Source organism: Notamacropus eugenii, chromosome 1 (assembly GCF_028372415.1).
Source record: "Notamacropus eugenii isolate mMacEug1 chromosome 1, mMacEug1.pri_v2, whole genome shotgun sequence".
NCBI classification, from domain to species: Eukaryota; Metazoa; Chordata; class Mammalia; order Diprotodontia; family Macropodidae; genus Notamacropus; species Notamacropus eugenii.
The window spans coordinates 209,109,777-209,133,665 of record NC_092872.1 but is presented as its reverse complement, the minus strand read 5'-3'; the positions used below and the strand labels follow the sequence as shown (position 1 = coordinate 209,133,665).

Here is a 23,889-nt window from a genome sequence, read left to right as displayed (position 1 = left end):
CTTCATTCTTTTTTTATCTTTAGAGTAAAGGCCACTGAAAACCTGTTCTTTAAGAACATTTTCTATTTTTTTTGTTGAAAGTTAAAAGGAAAGTCAGTATATGTCAAAAGTTGCAGCTGGATAATCTAAACTATTTCCTGTAGTCAGAAATATTATGTGTCCCTTTTGGAAGAAGTGCAGTTTCTGAATTTCACTATTCAATTGCTTCATCTTCTTCCCTTGGTAACTACAGCTTTTGAATATGCAATGGCCATTATACACACACACCATTTCTATACATTTTTATGTTATCTTAATATTTATTATATTCATACTATAGAAAAGATACCAGTCTTTACTAAAATTAACGTACATTATTCCAATCCAACACTGTTCACACTAATGCCAATGTGTTTCTGAAGGGAAAATATTTACTTTTTTTCATGCATTAGATATGCTACAGTGAACAAGAAAAATACAGAAAAATAGTTTTCTAAAGGATAATTTTTAAAAGCATTTAATTTTATTCAGTGAAAACAAAAATCCATTCTGAATGGCTGGATGATATAATAGTCACTCTTGTTGCTTGAAAGAGGCTCAAAATGAACAATTTTCTTTGGAAAATGGTTGTCAACCAACAAAATAAAGAAGTAATCATCAAAGTGTTAGCCTCAATCACAAAATGACTAGTGACTACACTCTAAATATTGTCAGTTATCTTCCCACAATCCTTTACGTCCAAAGCATTGATCTTAATGTCTCCTGGAGACTCAGTATTGATGCTTGGCAGTCACCTTTTTTAATGCTCATCTCCTCATTGCTGACCCAAAGATAGCTGCCTCCAAGCTTCTCCTGAGTTTGCTTCCTTGCTCATCTCCAAATCACTCTCGCTATTTCTTGGTGGAGAGGAAAGGAAAAGTGTAACTTGGCAGTTGTTTCTCTGTGCTCAAATGACATTTAGACTTGTAGCTCCACTACTGTAGCAATTTCTAGAATTAAGTATTTAAAAATCTACTGAAGACTTTAATGTGACAAGGAGCTGATGAGACAATGTAATTTAGATTGTTGAACAGAACTATATAATGAACTACGAGATGCTAACATCACATAGATTTAGTAGCAATAGAATGGACTGGAAGCTCTGTCAATTTTCCTGTATTTTAAAGGATATTATATTGTTTGGAAAAAAAAAAAACACCAACAGAATCCAGGTTGTTCAGATAAGTGATTGAGTGATTTCATATATTTTTGGTTTCATATCTATTTCATAACTCAAAGTGAATTTCTGTTTCCTCCATATTAACACATGCTCTTGTTCCACAGTTAAATCATCTACTGGAATAAGAAAGCCTTATTGTGGAGTTGATGACTCTGTGTAAGAAAATAGTAAACATATAAATGTACAAAAGAGGCATTCGCATACAACAGCCTCTTTTATAATTTTAATAACTGTACAATTTGATCTTTACACTTCTGTCCGGGGAAAACACAAATAAAACCCAGTAGTTATCATGCTAAGAAAATGGTTCAGATGACTGCTGTAAAGGAAGTACATATAAAACAATGAAAACAAATCACATTCTTAGGCTCCGTGATTACTGAGAGGATTTCCCCTGCCATAAGTGCTTTATTATATGTCTTAAAAATATAGGAGCAGCAGCTTATCACAAGTGTCCACTACTGTGCAGTAATGATGGCGGCCGAACAATGGGATGTCACACACACCCTTACGCTTCTTCTTGCTCTGGATAATTAAGAATTTTGCGGTGTGCTTGACGCAAATATTGTTGCTGTTTGAAGTAAACCTTAAATGCTCCTTTTATGGCAACAAAAGCAATTCCACCCTAAAATGCAAGCAAAGGAAAATCTTTCAAAGTTAATAGAACAGACTTATTGTCTAATTGTTGTTTTTTTTGTTTTTGTTTTTTTCGCTAAACAACCCAAGTAAAAGAAATTTCTGTTAGGAAAAGGCATTATATTCAGGTTGAGTGGTATAGGCTCTATGACAGATTAGGTCAGATGACTACAAATGAATCTGTCTTCTTTCCTTTGGATGTATGTCACTACACTGCAGCTCATTATTATTCCTTCTCTCCTGCCTTCAGTTCTGGGTCTATGCCAGGGAAGAAGGTAGAGTCCAGGAGTCCTCCACTGTCAGCAGAATCCATGCAGAATGGAGGGAGGGAATATATATGTACAATGGAGGAAGGATTTTGTCAACTCATTCTCCTTAGGAATAAACTGTCCATAATACACAACAGACATGAGTATAGCATGTATACATGCTACAAAGTACACACGTACTGTTCAGCCCTAGCTGTGTTACATATGTGAGTGTACTCACACAAATTTGGTTTCTTAGAGATACCCTTTTGCTTTGATAATGTTGACAAAGCAGTATTAAAGCAATCTTACCAAGATTGTCCTTTGTAGGTTAGAATTAACACTACTGAACATCAGTTTTCCAACTATTGTAGCAATAGTGGGAAAGACTAGAGCTCCACACAAAATTCGAGTAGCAGAGACGTGGTCTGCCAAAGGATTTGCCTCCGCTGGAATACGAGGAACAGGACATCCAATCCCTAGGAAAATAAACTGAAATATATCAATACTAATAATGCAAAGAAAGTAAATCCAAATAACCTTTAGCCACCTTATCTACTTTTAATATTCTGGCAATTTGTGAATTGTTTCCTGGATAAATCTTACTTTTGACGACAGTCCTCCCTCCCCCATACTGTTAAATAATTTCTATTATATTTCAAAATATAAATGTGTATTATAAAATTTCAAATAAAGAATGCCACATTCTCCCATGACATTATTCTGACACTTACAAAGTTACAATCTCTCACAAGCATACAGTTTGGGGCATTATACCTGGAAAGATACTGTTCAAAATCTGCAGTTTATTAGAGTATTTGCGCCACAATCTAAGAACGTAGTCTTCCCAGCGAATCATCTTGCCTAGTATCAGCATAACAGGAATAGTGGGAAGTCCAATTAAAAGGAATAAAGGATCAGCTCTTTCCATAACATCCAAACCTTCTTTATGGCCTACCACCTGTGAAACAAGAATACCTGCTATTATATAACTCAAGACAAAGAACAGATTTGGCTAATATATGTTTCAGACCAACTCCACCCCTGTAAGACAAATTTTAAAGCAAATGGTTTCAAAATCACAAAGGAAATCAACTAAGTATTTTAAAGGAAACCAGAAAGAACTAGCATGGGTGTGTAAGCAGCCTGTAAAACTAGGAAGAAAAAACCTCAATGTACGACATAGACAAGAACACAAAAGTTCTACAAGAACCCCTCTCCACCTCCTGCCAGCCCTCCTGGAAGTACATTTTCTCTCTCTAATACCTTTGATTACTCCCTTTCTTGGCTCCTTAATCCCCTGGAATCTATTTTCTGCCCATTCCTCTTCACTAGAAGGGCTCCCTCTATTGTCACCAATGACCAATCAGTGGCCTTTCTCACCCAAAGTCTCGGTGCCTCATGCCCAAGTCAGCAAGCCATCATTCCTGGCAGCTGTTATCATAGGTTGCCCTCTTGTTATCTGAGTTTGAAAAAGGCCCTCAATCTAAAAAGTGGGATAGGCTCAGGAAAGTAGATGCCTAAATCCCAGGCTATAATGGGGGACAGCAGAGTTGGGGGCTGTGTGTTTTTATGGGGAGTATGGAGGAGAGCAGAGTGTCTTGCCAGTTTTTCTGACTCCATTAGATGCCTAGAAAGTCAGTCAACAAGCATGTACTCGACTTGAGTGCCAGGGGACAAAAACATTCCCTGTCCTCATGGAGTTCAGGTTTGAAGAGAGGAGACAACTATGCATAACTAGGTATATAAAAGAACATATACAAAGTAATAAAAAGTAATTTTAGAAGGGAAAGCGCTACCAGCCAGGGGGACTAGAAGAGGCTTCCAGAAGATGACAGTTTTGAGCTGGGTCTTGAAGAGGCAGGGCCTAGGAGGGAGAGTACTCTAGGCATGAAGGACAGTCAGGGCAAAGGTAAGGAGAGGAGCAGTAGGAGTGCTGTGTGCAAGGAGGCCACTAGAGCAGGGCTGGAGAGTTTGGAGAGGAAGAAAGTGAAAGAACTCTAGAAAGGCAGAAAGGGGTAAGGCTTTGAAGAACCTTAAATGCTCAGAAGAGGCATTTATATATGATTTCAATGGAATATGCAGCCATTATAGTTTATTCAGTAGTGGGATGACATGGCCAGACTTCTGTTTTAGGAAGATCAATGTGGAAGCTGAATAGACAGTGCAAAAATGACAGCAAGAGACCAGGTTTAGACTTCGCCACAGGGAAAAAGAGGCAGTCATAGCAGCTACTTGGGATGGTATGTTTTTAGGGAAACAAACTTATAAGTAACAAGAGTTTGTAGAGACACAGAAAGGAACATCAATATTAGCTACTGTAGTATGTGATTTGGAATCTGAACTTCCAGAAAGGGAAAGTGAAGTCAAACCAGAAGAGCCACTGTACCATTTTAAAATTGAACTGAGATTCTTGTTGGAGGGACAGATTCAAGTAATAGTTATTTTTAAATATGTTTGTCCTGTGGACGACCAAGTAATTACAAGGGAAATGCCCCAAATGAGTGGGATGGAACCACAAAGGCCAAAAGAAGACTTTCTTCTAACATCAGGAAATGTAATCTGTCAGCTAGATAGAAAGTATTTTCTTTTAGAAAGAGGCGGGCTCATGAAATTTAGGACAAAGGAAAGGAAAAGCTGTTGGTGCTAACTAATGTCCTTTAATCTCTACAACTAGAAAGGAAAGGCCTCTTTCCATGAGGGGGCTAGGCTAGACAATCCCTTGGGATGATCCCTTCCAGTGCAGAATTCGATGGTCTCAGGTATCTATATACAGTACTATCTCCAGGAGATATTAGGAGGAGGAAAGATTAAGAAAGGAGAAGAGAACAAGTTATGCTTCAAGTCAGAAACCTCCTCAGAGGAAACACTTGCGTGAATCTTCAGAACAGCTCTTTTATTCAAGCTACCAGTGCTCAGTATGCCTGCCCTTTCTGGCATCTACCAGGAAGAAACTCTTCTAAGAGTGATCCTGGAGGGGGCATAAGAACACAGATCCAAGAGTGGACAAAGAAGTTACAGAAGGGCTTTGTTACTGTCTCATGGGAGAGGGTTCTAGAGAGCCCATTCAAAAAGTGAAAAACTTAAAAGAGATTGATAGAAGCTTTAAGTCAGTTTGGTCCTTAAAGATGCAGAGGCTATCAAAGTCAGAGGGATCAATGCCTTGTGAACCAGACACACAGAAGGAGACTTTGGACCTGATTCCTTGTATACAGTGACTATCCACTATTGTCCAGAAGCAAACTGTGTGCTGTCTACAAGTGGAGAAGGAACAGTGCAAGGTATACATCAAAGGTGCACTAGAGGAAGGAAAAGGACATGTTGGTACAGATTCAAAAGGACCAAATAATGGGCTGAAATTGTCAGGATGAAATTTAATAGGGACAAATGTAAAGTTCTACATTTGTATTAAAAACAAGAACAAAACTTCATAAATAAAAGATGGCAGTAGTGTAACGACAGAATTTCACTTGAAAAAGATCTGGAGCTTTTAAGGAGGACTGCAAGTTCATTAAGAGTCAACCATATGTTATGGCAGCAAAAAAAGGTAAGGTGATTTTAGACTGTATTGAGAGAGGGATAATGACCAGTACCAGAAAGGTAACAGTTTGGCTGACCAGAGTCAAAAAGGGGCTCTCCTCAGGCCACACCTGGATTGTGTTCAGTTCTGGGAACTCCATTTTAGGAAGGTCACTGATAAATAGGAGAAAATCCAGAAGGGCAACCAATATGGTAAGGGCCTTACAATCAAGCCATGCAAAATTCAGAGAACCAGGGAGGCTTATTAGCCTGGCAGAAAAAAGACCTGGGGAAAAAGGATAGTTGTTAAATATCTGAGGACCTGTCATGCTGAAGAAAGGCCAGATGTGCTCTGCTTGGCCCCAGAAGACAGAAATAAAAGCAACAAATGGAAGTTGAAGAGAGGGTACATTTAAATTTGAAGTCAGGAAAACCTCTACTGATCAGAACTGTCCAAAAGTGGGTTTCCCGTCGCACAGGGGAGCCTTCAAGAAGAGGCTAAATAACTATTTACAGTTATATTATAGAGGGGATTCCTATTCAGATATGAGTTGAACAAGATGATCTCAGTAGTAACCGCTGACTATAAGATGCTATGTTGCTGTGAATTTCTATGTGGAACTGACAAAGTAACCCTGGATCCAAACATCAGAGAAAGAATAAGAAGGGATGGAAAGAGGAATTTTAAGTCTTACCCTTGAGATGGTTAAGTTAAAGGATGGAGTATTTACTATATATGTAGAAAATAAAACTGCTGGAAGAATATCAAAAGCAGCAACTTGCAGGGGAAAATATAATGGTAGTTCAGTTGTAGATAAGGTTAGCAAGGTATGAGGTGTCTTTTTATAAGGTATTGCTTGACAGCCTGGGAAGACTCCCAGGGTGGCTAGTAATTTGGAGGAGTCAAAGTAACTGATAAAGACAGAGTAGAGCCATTTTGGAAGAACCATGATAGTTAGAGGACATAGCTAATGGCACCACTCAAGCTAAGAACAGACGATCAATGGAACGTCCAGCACACAATATCAATAATTTCTTGAAAAGGAAGAAAAGTGGGCTTGGAACCTATAATCAAAGGTGCAGTACTACAATAGAAGAAAAAGCTGAAGTCCACCAATGACAGTCTGCAGGGCTACAGGGACTGACTGGAAGAGAGGGGTTTGGTAAATTCTAGAGAAGCTATAAATCTGGGAAACAAAGGGCCTAAAATATCAAGGGACAATGATAGGACTGAGGCATGAACTTCTGAGTTACCTCTAAAAGCCACTAAGTCCTGCAGCTAATGACTTACTAGAAACTAAACACCTGCTAAATAGATATTGATATTTCATATGAAGCTTAAAAAGCTTGCCTCAGAATAAAAACATATTTTTTTTCAGTTCTAAGGAAAATTATAGTCATGTTCCTTAACCTTCTAATTTTCTGACAGATGTGTCAAGTTTCTGTGAGAAGTCTTGATTTTATTTTTCTTTAAGAAAAAATTATGTCGCATAGGTTTTAATTGTACATATTTATGTGTGTATTTAAGTTTCTGTATGTATGTATCTGATGAGAGTTGAACTATTAGGGGATTAAATAAACACAGAAGAGCACTGACCCTCTTCTTCCATGTCATTCGATGAACAAAAGCCCTCTTCCCCTGGCTAACTTTAAGAACAATAACTTAACTGAGTCCTTGAACCAAATATGGAATTGAAAGTGACAAATTTTCCCTTTCCATTCAGCAATGTGATCAACTTGACACAGCTTTACAACAAAATTCTGGTTTCTTTCATGCCCTCTACTATCATTTTTCTCCTGCTTCACATCTAGCTCACAACTGTTCCTTCTACAATGTAGCATAATACCTCTACTCAAGCAGCTTAAAATAGAATTAGGGAAAAAAGGCAAAAAATACATTAAAAAATTAAACAATTTAAGAAATGTCACAAAGCTGTAGACAATTATTTGTCAACTGAATAATATAGAATACAAGTACTATGAATTTTCAGAAGTCACTATGTGCTACAACTGTTTGGGAAGGCTTCATAAAAGAGACTCCATGGAGTCATAAAGGATAGGTGTGATGTAAGTAAATGGAGAAGTGAGGGAAGTGGAAGGGAAGATAGGTTTACAGGGTTATGGTCAACAAATTAGTTTGGCAAGAACAGAAAAAAAGGAGAAAGTACTAAGAAAAGCAGTCAGTCTGGGGTCACATTTTAGAAAGCTTTAAGCATCAGGATAAGAAGTCAAAACTCTTCTGGTTGGCAATCAGGAACCACTGAAAGTTCTAGGCTAGGAGAGTGACCCTATGAAAGTGCTGTTTTAGGAAGATTAATCTTGCAGTGATGTAAAGGACTAGTGGGAAAAGAGAATATAGCTAAGGAGACACGTTAGGAGGGTTATGTAGTAGTACAGATACGAGAGCATAAGCAGTTATACTAAAGGTGACAGAGGCAGGAATAGGATGTAATGGATGGATGTGAGAAGAAAACTTTCTGGATTTGGTGACTGAATGGATGTAGTGACTGGTTAGGAAGCCAAGTGCTAAGGTTATTGAAGAATGATTAGAAAAATGGGGCACCATTAAAAGAAAGAGAGACAAGACACCAGGCTGTGGAGGTGAGATGATAAAACAGATTTTAGTGACGTTGAACCTGAAGTAATAGTAGGACCTCCAAGAAGAACTATCCATAGGTAGTTAAGAAATTTGAGACTTTTGGAAAAAGAGCTTTGGGCAAAAGATGTAGATTTTGGAGTTACCTCAATAGAGATGATAGTTGAAGCTATGGAAGCAGATGAACTTTCAAAGAAGAATGAGACTGAAGAGTAGAGGGCTGAGGCCTGAGCCTTGGGGGGCTTTCACAGTGAGGGCACATAATTTATTTCTTGACTGCTGATTTATGCTGTTAAAAACATCTTAACAACAATAAAAAAATCTATTTATTAAATCTTAAGACAGCAAAAGGGATACTATAGAAAACTGAATAAAATGGTGAACCTGCATCACTGTCACAGCTCCATAAGTCACAGCAGTCCAATAGATAGAGCCAACCATTATTCCTGCTGCAGCAAATGGACAGGCTTTTGAGATCAGTCTATCTGCAAGATCCAAGACGTAAACAACTGGACCTATAATAAGAAGGAAAACAAACAAAGCTTCAAAATAAAAAAGGACCTTAAAGAGTATGAAGGGGAAATTCAATAATTTTTGACTTACACAATATTTTCTAGTGGTCCAAATAAATTTAAGGAACAGGTGTCATAAGATGTTAGAAGTATTATGGAAACCCTGATAGGAAAACAGATCTGAATACAGTATCGGAAATTCTCAATCATATAATTATTCATATGCCTGTACATCTAAATTTGATGCCTAATTTCTGATCAATAGTTGCTTTATACTCTATTTTTTTTATCACTATCACTAGGGACTTTAGCATCAAGTATACCTTTTTGCCACAAGGTGTATCTCTCTTCCACCTTTATTTTCAAATCACTGGTATTTTTAAATAGGAATGGCTACTCAATTCACTCTCTCTCCCTTCCTAGTTTCTGATGATCTTTAGACTCTCCGGAACTCTTAAGCTCACTTCACTCTGACTCTACCCAGTATTTTCTTAACTACAGTGTTAGAAAGTAGTCTGGATGGTAAGTGTTTTGCATAGTTGTAAAGCTGATTTCTCTTAGGTTAATTTTCAAGACTATTATACTTCATGAAAAAAGTATGCAGGAAAAAACAGTGTGTCCAACATAAATTATTCCCCAATACACTTGCCTATGATTTGTTGACAATGGTATATAAGTTTTTGTAGCACTCTAATATTCTATCATCCTATATTTGCAAATTATTCCTTTCATTCAATATGTGTTTAATTTGAACATTTGAGGATTGCTTCCCTTGAGAAGGTAGATATATGAAAGGGCTAAACTTAGAGGAACTCTTCTGCCTACAAGCCCAAGCAGACCCAATTCCAGTTTCTTGAACAAAATAGCACTAAACAGTTCAGGGCCAGGTCTAGAAGTAGTGGTTTAGACACCTACAGATTATACCCAAGACTCTATATTTTCTAAGTATTCAAGATTTATGCCAAGAAACATGATGAAGTTTGCTAATGATCATGTTTATTAAGTACCTACTGTGTGAAGAACCTGGTACTTGGGAAGTTTCAATGGATTATATAGAGCGTAAGACCTGCCCACTTGGAGCTTACAAACAAAAGGTGAAGTTTATACATGGAAAACCTTACCCAGTAATGTGAAGGGACATAACACAGCAATATGTCAATAAAACACTAATGGGTAGAGCACTTCAGAGACAAACTATGGGTTATACCTCTTGGCTTATGACCTTGGGAGCCAAAAATGTAACTAGTTCCTGTACACAGAACTGTAGCAATGTGTGAGGGAAAGAACATTAGATTAGGAATCAGTAGGCTTGATATCCAGTCCTAGCTCTGTGATCCTCTCATAACTTTCCTGAGTAGCAGTTTTCTCATCTACAAAATTGGATAATTATGCCTGTACTAGATAGATAAAAACTGAGTTAACTGTCCTAACAGAGCTATTATGAACTTAAAATGAAGTATAATGTATATGAAATCACCACATATGAAGTGGTATTTTGACTATAATAGGTTGCACTAAATGGGCCTATTACCCTGATGCTCTTTTTTCCTGGGTCAGGTAATGTGCCTGCAGCTCAAAGGAGTAACTACTGAAATTCAGATCTACTGTTAGTTATGATCTTCAAAGCAAATATTAAAGGGTATTCAGTACTGGAATTCTTGATGTCAATTCTTGATGTATTTAAGCAAATTTATTCCAACTGCTGGCACTCAAATTTGAGCATGGGGCATTACTGGTTTTAGTCTTGCTTTATTTTTAACATTCTTTTCTTCTTAAACTTTGAGTTGCAAATTCTTTTCCTGACTTTTAACCTTTCCCCATCCACTGAGACGGCACGCAAAATAGTATCAATTATACATGTGAAATTATGCAAAACACATTTCCATATTATCTATATTAAAAAAATAAAGCGAGAAAATTATATTTCAATTTATACTCAGTTCATCAGTTCTCTCTCTGGAGGTAGACAGCATATTTTTTACATGATGAATCCTTTGGAATTGTATTAGAACACTGCACTGGTCAGAGGAGCCAAGTCTTTCACAGTTTATCATCATTACAACACTGCTGTTATTTGCACAATGATCTCCTCAGGATCTCCTCCTTCTCACTACACTTTGTAATAGTTCATATAGGTCTTCCCATGCTTTTTTCTGAAACTACCCCCTTCATCATATTCTATAGCAAAATAGTACTTTCTCCCAATCATATACCACAGCTTGTTCAGCCATTCCCCAAAGGATGGGCATCCCCTCAATTTCCAATTCTTTACCACCACAAAAAGAGCCACTATAAATATTTTTGTACATATGAGTTCTTCTTTTTCTTTGATTACTTTGGGATACAGACCTAGTAGTGGTACTACTGGATTAAAGGGTATGCAGAATTTTATAGCCCTTTTGACATAGTTCCAAATTGTTCTCCAGAATGATTGGACTATTTCTTAATTCCACCAATAGCTATTAGTATACCTATTTTCCCTCACACCCTCCAATCATTTCTGATAGGTATTAAGTAGTACCTAAGAGGTGTTTTAATTTGCATTTCTTTAGTTGATAGTAATTTGGAGCATTTTTATGACTACAGATGCCTTTGATTTCTTCTAAAAGCTATCTGTTCATATTCTTTGGCCATTTATCAACTGGGGAATATATCTTATTTTTTAGAAATTTGATTCAGTTCCCTAAATATCTGAGAAATGAGACTTTCATCAGAGAAACTTGCTATAAAAATTTTTGACATTACTTCATTGTTGATGGTGCCTTTCAGTAGAATGTCGTTTTCCAGATTTATCTCTTTTACTTAGGTCCATTTTTGCTTTTGCTTTGTTTGAGATCATGATTACTATCTCCGCCTTTTTTTACTTCAGTGGAAGCACGACAGATTCTGCTCCAGCCCTTTATTTTAACTTTGTTCGTCTTTTTCTATTTCAAGTGTGTCTCTTGTAAACAAAATCTTACTGGATTCTCGTTCCTAATCCATTCTGCTTTCTGCTTCCATTTTATGGGTGAGCATATCCCATTCATGGTTATGATTACTGCGTATTTCCTTCCATCTCATTTTCTTATTTATCCATCTCTCTCTCTCTATCTTCTCCTGCTTCAAAAGTCTGTTTTGCTTCTTACCACTGCCTCCCTTAACCCGCCCTCCTTCTTATCACCATTCCATCTCTTTTTTCCTTATTTCCCCACTTAGTCATAGAGGTCTATGTCCAAATGAGAATGTATGTATGTGTATGTGTATACACACACAGACACACACACGTGAGTTTATTTATTCTTCCCTTTTTGAACCAATTCCAATGAAAAGTTCAAGCATTGTCCACCCCACCCTATTTTTTCCTCCACTATAAAAGCTCTTTCTTGCATGCCTTTTTTATGAAAGAAAACTTCCCCATTTTATTTCTCCCCTCATCCTCCTCTTGGAGTATCCCTTTTTCTTTTTGGGGGGAAGGGGGGCAAAGAAAGAGATTATTCCAACATAACTGACTCACATTCATGCCCTCTGTGTATTATAGACTCCTAATGATAAATTTCTTAGGAGTTAAATGTATCATCTTCCCATATGTAATATAAATAGTTTAAATACATTAAGTCCCTTATGATTTCTCTTTCCTATTTATCTTTATATGCTTCTTTTGAGTCTTGTGTTTGAAAGTCAAATTTGCTATTCAGCTCTGGTCTTTCCATCAGGAATATTTAAGAGTCCTCTATTTCATTAAATACTCATTCTCCCTTTTCCCCCCAAAGGATTGTACCCAACCTTGCTGGATAAGTACTTCTTGGCTGTAATACTATCATTGTATTTGAAGTCCAATCATTTAATGTAGAAGCTGCAAAATTTTGTGTGATCCTGACTATTGCTCCACAATATCTGAATTCTTTCTGGCTGCTTGCAATATTTTCTCCTTGACCTGGAAGCTCTGGAATTTGGCTATAATATTCCTAGGAGTCTTCACTTTGGGATTTCTTTCAGGAGGTGACTGATAGATGTTTTTTCCATTTCTATTTTGTCCTATGCATCTAAAATGTTGGGGCCGTTTTCCTTGATACTTTCTTGAAATATGATATCGTTTGTTTCAATAATCCTTAATCTATTTTCCATGTCAATTATTTTTCTGATGAGATATTTCATATTCTTCTATTTTTTTCCATTCTTTTATATTTGTTTTGTTGTTTCTTGATGTCTTGTGGAGCTATAATCTTCCAGTTGCCCAATTCTAATTTTTAAGGAATTCTTTTCTTTAGTGAATTTTTGTGCCTCTTTTCTCATCAGGTCAATTCTATTTTTGAGATGTTATTTTCTTCCATATTTTTTTCATGTCTTTTTTGACAACCTGTTAATTCTTTTTTTGTAAGTGCTTCAACTCATTTCTTTTCCCATTTTTTCCTCTGACACTCATCTCTTTAACTCTTCTAGGAATTCTTGTTGGGCTTGGTTCCAGGCTTTGGTTATAGGGGTTTCACATTGTTGTCTTGTCTGAGTTTGTGTTCTTGGGCTTGCCACTGCAGTAGTTTTGTAGTCAAGTTCTTTTTTTTTTTTCCTGTTTGCTCATTTTTCCAGTTTCTTTCTTGACCTTGAACTTTATGTTAAAAGATGAGCTCTGCTCACCTGAGGTGGGGGACACTGTCCCAAGCTTCAGGATTTTTTGTGTGCTTCTCTTTTCAGAGCTAGTTCTGGTGGTCTAAAAGTTTTTGGTATTTCCAAAGCGGTATGATATGGGGAGAGAGGTGTTCACTGCTCTCATGTTCTTTACCCAGGAAGGGCTGCAATTACTAGTGTTCCTCCTGGCCCTGGAACTCTGACCAGGTCCCCTACTCTCCTGCAGCCACAAGCACTAGCGTTCCTTTCCACCTCTGAACTAGGACCAGGCCCCTGCTCCCTTGTGAACAACCACAAGCATTCCACCTTGGAACTGTGGCCCAGAACTTCTTATGGGCAACAGAGTTGCCCATCAGTGTCAGCTGTACCCAGTGTCAACAAAGGAATGCCTGTAATCTCTTTTTCATCAGTTGTCTGACCCCCTTAGAATCTCTGGGCTAAGAGTTCCTAGTCTGTTGCTGCTGCCACCTCCAAGGCTTGCCACTGGTGCTGGCACTACAGTACAGATAGGCCTCTACCCTGGTGTCACAGACGCCTCCTGCTGACCTCCTAAGTTTTCTTAGGCTGGAAGATTGTCTTACCCAGACCTTTTGTTGGCTCTGCTGCTCCAAAATCTGATTTGAAACATTATTTTAAAGTTATTTGGAGGCGAATGTTGAAAGAGTTCAGCTGGGTTGCTGCCAGTCCTCAGTCATCTTAACTTTTCTCTATCATTATTATTTCTTCCAATAGAATCTTACTTCAATGATTCAACTTGTTGTGGAGGTAGATTTAGGTTCTCAAAGGCTATAATTATCAGCAGAACTCAAACTTTTACAGGTTTTATCCATCTGGAAAAGCTTTGAGCACAGCCTAATAAGACTCTGTCACCACAGGACCAACTAATTTAATTGAAATTGGCTGATGAAGAGAAATCTGGCCGCCAGGTTTATGAATTCTTTTGACCAGAGCAACTCATGAAGATTATACACTAAGGCTGTGAGAGCTCGGTTGGTGATGCATTTTCTAAAGTAAGTAATAATGGTAATTTAAGGACTAGTTAATAACAATTGTAAAGAAAATCTCTTGGTCTTTACTACATGCTGTCTGATTCTTTAGAGGACTACTAGATTCTGACTACCAGTACTGTTCCCTGACTCCCTTAATTTCGAGTGCTTAATAGAATAGTTTTTAGCATAATTCCAGCCAGAGTACCTTACTGAAAGTCTATTTATTGCTTATAAAAAGCACAATTTTGGGGGCACAATTTAAAATTTAAATCTTTCCATATCACATGTTTTCAACCAAAGGCAGCAGTACAGCTTCCCCAGAGGATGTCAATTTTCCCTCAAACATCTGAATAATTCTTTCAAATCAGTTGATGATTTCAAGTCTAGAATATGGATAAAATAAATATGTTTAACAGTCTCATAGTCACTTGTGGCCACCATCACATTTACAGAATTAATGACAATGAATAAAAATTTGCATAATTTAGACAGATAAATTAATAAGAAAAATAAATCGAATCTTAAATATTTTAAAAAGTTGTAAATATTTATCAAATTGTTCTAACATTTTTCTTTCAATTCAAATAAAGATCTCATTGTGTGAATACTACCTTGGTTTTATGTAAAGTTAATTATCTGTTCAGAAATAATCTCTGAGCCCTTAGGTTCACCACTGTTAAGCAAGCATCTAGGTAGCTACTTTGACTGTATGAGCATAATTCACTGTTTTGGATTATCTATAACTTTTTTTCTTGCAGCATAGATATTCAAGAGATGACTAAAGTATCTTTTCTTCAGAAGAATTTGGAAGGTTCTAACAAAACGAGCTCAAATACCTGTTGGCGCAAGCAAGAGCTGCCTCCCCTCCCCCGCAAAAGGAGAAAAACAAGCCAATTCCTTGCCTCAGGTATTTTCTATTCACTTGGGATGAATGACTTCTTTAAAAAAAAAAACCAAACTACTAAAGCCAAGAGGGTACAATGGAAAGGGCAATGTACTTAAACATCAAGGAAGGCTTGGGTTCAAATCCCACCTCTGACATTTACTAGGGATAGTAATCTTGAGCAAAAACACTTCAGGGGGGCGGAGCCAAGATGGCGTAGTAGAAAGACGCACATACACATAGCTCCGAACCCACAACCCATAGAACAACTACAAAGAAGTAACTCACGGCGAATTCTGCACCCAGAGGCCACAGAACATTGGAGCGAGGGAGATTTCTGTTCCGGAGAGACCTGCAAATCTCTCGTAAAAGGTCCTTCGTGCTGCGGACTGGGCGCCGGGACTGGGAGCTGAGTACAGCCTTGCCGTGGCCGTGGCACCGAGAGGAACAGATCCGAGCGGGCTTCAGGGACGGGATCTCCAGCGGCCGCACAAGTACCTCCACCCACAGGTGACGGGGGTCTGTGAGAGAGTCCCTTTGGCGGGTCGAGGGGGGAGTGGGGTGCCCCCATGGCTCGGGCCCCCTCGGGAGACAGAAGCTGAGGGGCAGCGGCAGACCAGGGCTCTCCAAGCAGGCAGGAGCCTGGATCCATTGTTGAAGGTCTGTGCATAAACTCCCTGAGGGAACTGAGCCTGAGAGGCAGCCCTGCCCTCACCTGAGCATCTGAATTTAATCTCACACTGAATAGCAGCCCTGCCCCCGCCCAAAGCCCTGAGGCTGGAAGCAGCATTTGAATCTCAGACCCCAAACACTGGCTGGGAGGATCAGGAGGTGAGGTGGGTGTGAGGAAAATATTCAGAGGTCAAGTCACTGGCTGGGAAAATGCCCAGAAAAGGGAAAAGAAATAAGACTATAGAAGGTTACTTTCTTGGTGAACAGGCATTTCCTCCCTTCCTTTCTGATGAGGAAGAACAATGCTTACCATCAGGCAAAGACACAGAAATCAAGGCTTCTGTGTCTCAGCCCACTCAATGGGCTCAGGCCATGGAAGAGCTCAAAAAGAATTTTGAAAATCAAGTTAGAGAGGTGGAGGAAAAGCTGGGAAGAGAAATGAGAGACATGAAGTCAAAGCATGAACAGCAAATCAGCTCCCTGCTAAAGGAGACCCAAAAAAATGTTGAAGAAAATAACACCCTGAAAACTAGCCTAACTCAATTGGCAAAAGAGGTTCAAAAAGCCAATGAGGAGAAGAATGCTTTCAAAAGCAGAATTAGCCAAATGGAAAAGGAGATTCAAAAGCTCACTGAAGAAAATAGTTCTTTCAAAATTAGAATGGCACAGATGGAGGCTAAGGACTTTATGAGAAAGCAAGAAATCACAGAACAAAGCCAGAGGAATGGAAAAATGGAAGATAATGTGAAATATCTCATTGGAAAAACAACTGACCTTGAAAATAGATCCAGGAGAGACAATTTAAAAATTATGGGACTACCTGAAAGCCATGATCAAAAGAAGAGCCTAGACATCATCTTTCATGAAATTATCAATGAAAACTGCCCTGAGATTCTAGAACCAGAGGGCAAAATAAATATTCAAGGAATCCACAGAACACCGCATGAAAGAGATCCAAAAAGAGAAACTCCTAGGAACATTGTGGCCAAATTCCAGAACTCCCAGGTGAAAGAGAAAATATTGCAAGCAGCTAGAAAGAAACAATTCAAGTATTGTGGAAATACAATCAGGATAACACAAGATCTAGCAGCTTCTACATTAAGAGATCGAAGGGCATGGAATAGGATATTCCAGAAGTCAAAGGAACTAGGACTAAAACCAAGAATCACCTACCCAGCAAAACTGAGTATAATACTTCAGGGGAAAAATTGGTCTTTCAATGAAATAGAGGATTTTCAAGCATTCTTGATGAAAAGACCAGAGCTGAAAAGAAAATTTGACTTCCAAACACAAGAATGAAGAGAACCATGAAAAGGTGAATAGCAAAGAGAAGTCATAAGGGACTTACTAAAGTTGAACTGTTTACATTCCTACATGGAAAGACAATATTTGTAACTCTTGAAACATTTCAGTATCTGGGTACTGGGTGGGATTACACACACACACATGCACACACGCACACACACATAGAGACAGAGTGCACAGAGTGAATTGAAGAGGATGGGATCATATCTTAAAAAAAATGAAATCAAGCAGTGAGAGAGAAAGATATTGGGAGGAGAAAGGGAGAATTGAATGGGGCAAATTATCTCTCATAAAAGAGGCAAGCAAAAGACTCATTAGTGGAGGGATAAAGAGGGGAGGTGAGAGAAAAACATGAAGTCTACTCTCATCACATTCCACTAAAGGAAAGAATAAAATGCCTACTCATTTTGGTATGAAAACCTACCTTACAATACAGGAAAGTGGAGGATAAGGGGATAAGCAGAGTGGGGGGGGATGATAGAAGGGAGGGCATGGGGAGGAGAGTGCAATTTGAGGTCAACACTCATGGGGAGGGATAGGATCAAAAGAGAATAGAAGTAATGGGGGACAGGATAGGATGGAGGGAAATATAGTTAGTCCTATACAACACAACTATTATGGAAGTCATTTGCAAAACTACACAGATTTGGCCTATATTGAATTGCTTGCCTTCCAAAGGGAAGGGGTGGAGAGGGAGGGAGGAAAAGAAGTTGGAACTCAAAGTGTTAGGATCAACTGTAATGTTCTTACCACTAGGAAATAAGAAATACAGGTAAAGGGGTATAGAAAGCTATCTGGCCCTACAGGACAAAAGAGAAGACAGAGACAAGGGCAGAGAGGGATGATAGAAGAGAGAACAGATTGGTCATAGGGGCAATTAGAATGCTTGGCGTTTGGGGGGGGAGGGGAGAAAAGGGGAGAAAATTTGTAACCCAAAATTTTGTGAAAATGAATGTTAAAAGCTAAATAAAAAAAAAATGTCAAAAAAAAAAAAAAACCACTTCAGGTTTCAGGTTCCTCATCTATAAAATACAGATCGGTAGTGCTTACTTCATAGGGTTATGAAAATTAAAAGAGATAATATGCAAATTACTCTTTAAATCTTAAAGCACTATATAATTTTCATTACTTATTCTTCTCATGTCATAGACAAGGTAATAAAAATGTTAGATCAGCAGAGAGTTAGTATTTCTAGGTACCCAATCATCTCTTCTTTTCAGGCTATGTGTCTAAATTTATTATATGCACCCCACCTCTACCCCCCACCCCTTAATGACACACTTCTGTCCCTAGCTAAACTAATTAACATAAGACTATGTTAATATTTAAAAGGAAGGAGGCAATTAGATGATACAGTGACCCTGGAATAAGGAGGACCTGAGTTCAAATACAGCCTCAGACACTTACTAGCTGTGCGACCCTAGGCGAGTCACTTCACCCTGATTGCCTCCAAAAAAAAATAAAACAAAATGAAAGGAAGGTTGAATGCTCAGTAATACGTTCATAAAATGATGTGGATTGCTTGCTCCAATTCTCCTGTTCCAGCTCTATAATCTTGCTGCCTGGTGAGTCAATCAGTATTCTACCGATATTTTTTGTGCTTAGAACACTATACTGGGCATTATGGGAGTTTAGGAAGGAAAAGTCCTTATCCTCCAAAAACTTACAATCTAATAGGTAAGAAGCACAAATAAATTCACCTATAATTTAGAGAGATATATAAATACATAGAGAAAATATGGTATAGTGGATAGAGAGATAGCACTGGGGTTAGTAAGAGCTGGGTGCAAGTTCTGACCCATAATAGGTGTGTGTAACTATGGGCAAGTCAAGCAAGCCTCTCAGTGACACAAACAACTTTTCAAAAATATAAACTTCAGAGAAGGTGCTGCTTTCAATTATGTATCAATCCCTCACTAGGAGTTCCCTAAACCAACAAAATCAAATCAGATTTAGTCCAAAAATATAAACATATAAGAAGCTTTCAGTGTTTTTCAATTTTATTACTAAGTCATTTAATACTTAAGTAGTTTTTCTATTTATTTTTAGAGGAACACTTTGCTTTAGCACCCATATATATAGTACTCATGAAGCATTTATGTTGGAAAAGAACGTTCATGAATTTAACAATTTAAAATTAACTAAGGAAGCTATCTTTTTACAAAGAAAATTAACCAACCACAATTACCCAATTTATATTTTGTATAAATCTCTAACTTTCATTTTATCAGATGTGCTTAGAGAGAAAGCATTTGATATAATCTATTTGATAAGCAGTTTTGTCTGGTAGGGACTGCAATAGATATAGTGGCAGTTTTTAATTTATTGCCAATATAATTCCAAATGAGGTCTACTCACAGTTGTCTATACCATCACACAATGAAATTCAGAAGTGTAATAGCTGAAGGACTGTTTCAAACTTATGGAATCTCATCTGTTGAAATGTCCTTCCCTCTGCATTATCTATAATACTTACATCCTTCTTTTAGGTGAGGATGTATCATTAAGAATAGCAATATGGTACAGAGGAAAGAATGCTGGAATGGATGGTAGGAGGTTTGGATTCTAATCTTGGCTCTGCATTAACTAGATATGTAACTGAGCAAAGGTTTCAGTTTCCTTGGTTGTAAAAATAAGCAGAATGCACTAGGTCATCTCTTGGGATTCCCGCCCCCCCCCCCCCCCCGGTCTTAAAATAATAGTAATAATCTATGATTGAGCTGTCCATTTACAAGAAGTGTAACTTCCTTGATTTGAGAAAAGAAAATTCCTAGAGTAGAACTTAATGCAATAAGTGCCTCACAAAACAATGCACAACAAAATTATTCTAGCTCTCCAATGCGGTTAGTAGTTCTTTTGAACATTCTTGAAAATTCTTCATTCTTCAAAAAAAAAACTTTTGAAAGTTATTGCTAGGAGACCAATGACTAACTAGATACATGTCAAAGTCCTTCAGCAAACACTATCACAATCCCTAGGAAAGAATAGGTCATGACCTATAGTCCAGTTCCAAAGTCTACAAGTGAGTTAATGCTCATATTCCTAATCCTTTACTGACCTCAGAACTGCCCAAGAGTTAAAGTTTTTCTCTTTTATTTTCTTCTTTTTAGTTTGCCATCTCAGATGAGAATATTCTCCCTTCAGTGTGCTGAGGCTTTTTACCATCAAGTCCATCCTGAAATTCTAATTTTTTATGAAGACCTTACTTAATGAGGTGAATTCCAGTCCCACCCTATCTGAACAAGCAAATGCCACAATTGTCCTTTTATACACTACCCCCACCATAATGCACTTACCCCTTGGCTTGTACATAATGTTAGTACTTTATGTTCTTGTTCAATGTTTGCTCAGTTGGCTGAATGATTATCCTTTATGGCTGTCCATATCAGCATCATCTTAGATTGTAAGCTCCCAGAGGGCAGGGATCATGTCTGTTTAACTTGCTTTGTACAGTGCCTAGGACAGAACCATGTACAGATAGGTGCTTAATAAATGCTTTCTGATGATTATGATTTGGTGTGACTAGTTGGGGGCCCCTCAAGGACACAGCTCCTTCAGCACTTGGCATTTTATTAGGACAATGGAATATGTTAACTCAATGCCAAAATGCAACAGTGCTTGTGGTAAGTATCTGACTATTAAAATGAATTTTAAAATAGGCAATAGTAATAAATAAATAGCAATAAGGTCCTAAGTTAGTAAATTTGGGTTTTGCTTTAAAAAAAAATCTCCAAAACCAATTAGGTTAATAGCTAATGTTATGGGAGAACCTCATCATGAGATTTATTCCCTCCCAGGTACAAAAATAGTTTCACCTCTTTCTCACTGTAGCAAGCACTAGATTTTTGGAAACTGAGGTACGATAATATCAGTTTCAACTTTAAACATAATGCTTGCATCAATGATTCTTCCATCTTTCTACAAAGACAAGGACATATTTTCCCCTCTGTATTCATGGTCCAACTATAAGATTTTTTTTCTTATCAACCAGGAGTTAAGTCATCAGATTTTAAACATAACAAGAGGGGCTAAGTTCTTAACCAGAGTACAGAAAACTGTTTCATGGTTAACAATAATATTGTAAAGGAGACCTATAATCCTCAAAAGGAATGAAAACTGCTGTTTGTTGAGACAGCAAAGCTAAAGGTGATTAAAGCTAATGAACAATAGTAAAGGCTCCAGGACAAAGCACAATGTCACCAACTCCACCTGTCCAAGCAGCTACATCCTCAGTGACTATAGTGGAGATCATAATATCCCTTTAAAAACTGATAAGGGAAAAACTGTGTCCAATAAAAATTCCCAAAATGCTTATGCTACACCACCAATTCAAATCAAACACTTATTAAGCGCCTATTGTTTGCCCGGCATTATACAAGGTTTAATGGATGAGAAATACAAATGAAGTAGAAAACACTGGTCTCTGCCCTTGAGGAGCCTACAGTCTAAGCTGGAGAGAAAAGACAAACATAAACACAACCAGGGCATAGTTCTAAGGCAATAATTAAGCAAAGTACAATGACTGGATAGTATAATCCATAAGAAAGGAAGGCATCTTGGAAGAAGTCTTAAATTGAACCTTGGAACATGCTGATACCAGTAGAGAATTGCAGATGGCAGATAGGATATTGGCAAAACAAAGCAAAAACGTATATGTATGCTGGAGGAAGGGTATTTAAGAATAGTGAAAAATTAAGTGATCAGGTTGGGTAGGTAAAGGAAAGGAAGTGCATAGATGTCAGGTTTTTAAATGAATTTGGCAGTAAGATAAGCATTAGACAGCTGTTTAGTAAGTTATTAAGGAAATGGGAGGATATCTTTCAGTCTTCCCCTCCCCTTCAGCTCTCATAACCAATAGGTAATCAAGGCCTACTGTGGATTTCAACACACATTTTTCACATCCATTTCTGAACTACTTCAGTGATGTCCTACCTAATAGGTTCATCCACATACTCTCCTTCATCTGATTAATCCTTTATACTATTGCCAGAATAATCTTTTTCATACAAAGATCTGATCACATGACTGCATAGTTAAAAAAATCTTTAGTAGTTCTCAGTTGTTGATTGAATTTAAGTCCAACCTCTGGCATTCCAGGCCCTATACAACTGACACCATCCTGCTTTTAGAGCTTCATTTCCTATTACTCTCCTATAAATATTCCATACTTACAAGAGACCAAAGAGATCTTTTTTTCCCCTTCCAATGCACCATGGATGCTCATGCCAGTAAGTAACTGCTTGTGAGGATATTCTCTATTTTCTCTATAATTTAATGCTTGAAAATCCCATCCTTGGAAACCCTGAACAAATGTCATCACCTCCAGGAAACCTCCTCTGATCCTTTCCTGGGCTAATACGTGCCATTGTCCTGGGACACCCCAATCTCAGACATTCTTTTTACCAGCTATCCCAGATATTTCACACATCTCTTCTCCTGAGCCAAGTGGCTATGGGGGCATAAGACTCTCTCTGAAGGTGATTTCCCAAAGCTTCAACTTTGCAGAATAAACCCACCAAGAAATCCCATTCTCAAAGATAAACACACCTCCAAGGGAGCCCCTGTCACCTCTCCCCAATGTTTCCCAGTCCCCCAGACTCAATCTTTCCTTTCCACCTCTCTCATTCTTCTCCTGCAGAAGGGTGAGAATAAGCACTTTGTTCGCTCTTCACCCATTTCCCCATTTACCTCTTCTGCAATGTATGCACCTTCCTGCAATTCATTCCTATGAAACACAATAATCCACCTCTGGAGGAATCAGGGTAATTGTACTTCAGTTTTACTCCATTACTTTCACTTCTCTTTAAGAACTTTCAGTTCTGCTTATATCTTTAACCCTATATATCTTTTTAAAATCACTTTTGAACCCTTTTGGTTCTTTCTTTGGAGGGCAAGAGGCTCTGGACAGAACTTCCACTTAAGGCCACCAGCTTATTTCCCCCCAGGCTGCATTCATCCCTCTGGACTTTCTATCATGTTCCCCTCCTACCCCCTTTAGCTTCATTTTATATGTTCTTTTCCTCATTAGAATGTAAACTACTTTAGGGCAGGGATTTTCTTTGCTTGTCTTTGTATTCCCTGTGCTTCACACAAGGTGTGGCACATAATAAGAACTTAATAAATGCTTTTTTATTTATACAATCCAAAACCAAATCTTTGAACATGAGTTAATTGATTTCATTACTCATTTTTTCTTCCTAGTCATATTTATTCACCGATCTTCTGTTTCTATTGTTTTGTATCTTTATCAATCAAATTGTTGGCTTGGGTCTATTTATGGATAGGGTAGGAAGTTTGTTGTTGTTGAGTATTCCTATTTTTCCCTTGATGATCACGCTCAAGTTTATAGGCTGTCATCTGTTTGGTTTTTTTTTGGAATATACTATTTCATTCCCTTCTAGACTATAGGATAGTTTTGTGTCATTCAAATTTCCTTTCACTTATATTTGAAGGTCTTCTGATCACTCACAAAATCTTTTGGTTTTGGAATTGTTAAATTTAAGTCTTTATCTTGGAACCTGAAGCATGGAGTCCCCACTACCCCTTTCTAGGCAATCTCTAGCTTCCCTTGATTGACATTTTGTTGTCTGTATTCAGAAGTTCTGGACAGTTTTCTCATATTATTGCCTGTCCGGTATACAGATTTTATCTTGTTTTTTAATCATGATGTTCTTTTGTCTTTTGTTTTGTTTTGACCATCTAGAGCACATACAGTAGAATGCTGGACTT

The 23,889-nt window shown here is 37.9% G+C and overlaps 1 protein-coding gene across 1 annotated transcript in view; it reads right to left on the bottom strand.

Annotated features, from left to right (window-relative positions):
• Positions 1–480: 480 nt before the first annotated feature.
• Positions 481–23,889, bottom strand: part of MARCHF5 (membrane associated ring-CH-type finger 5) — a 58,899-nt gene continuing 35,490 nt past the window's right edge. Inside the window, exons 3-6 of the mRNA XM_072625202.1 lie at positions 8,582–8,712; positions 2,860–3,043; positions 2,395–2,561; positions 481–1,823 (exon numbers count right to left, since the gene is read on the bottom strand). Coding sequence (XP_072481303.1) covers positions 1,707–1,823; positions 2,395–2,561; positions 2,860–3,043; positions 8,582–8,712 — 599 coding nt within the window. The 3' untranslated portion in view covers positions 481–1,706. The remainder of the gene's footprint in view (positions 1,824–2,394; positions 2,562–2,859; positions 3,044–8,581; positions 8,713–23,889) is intronic.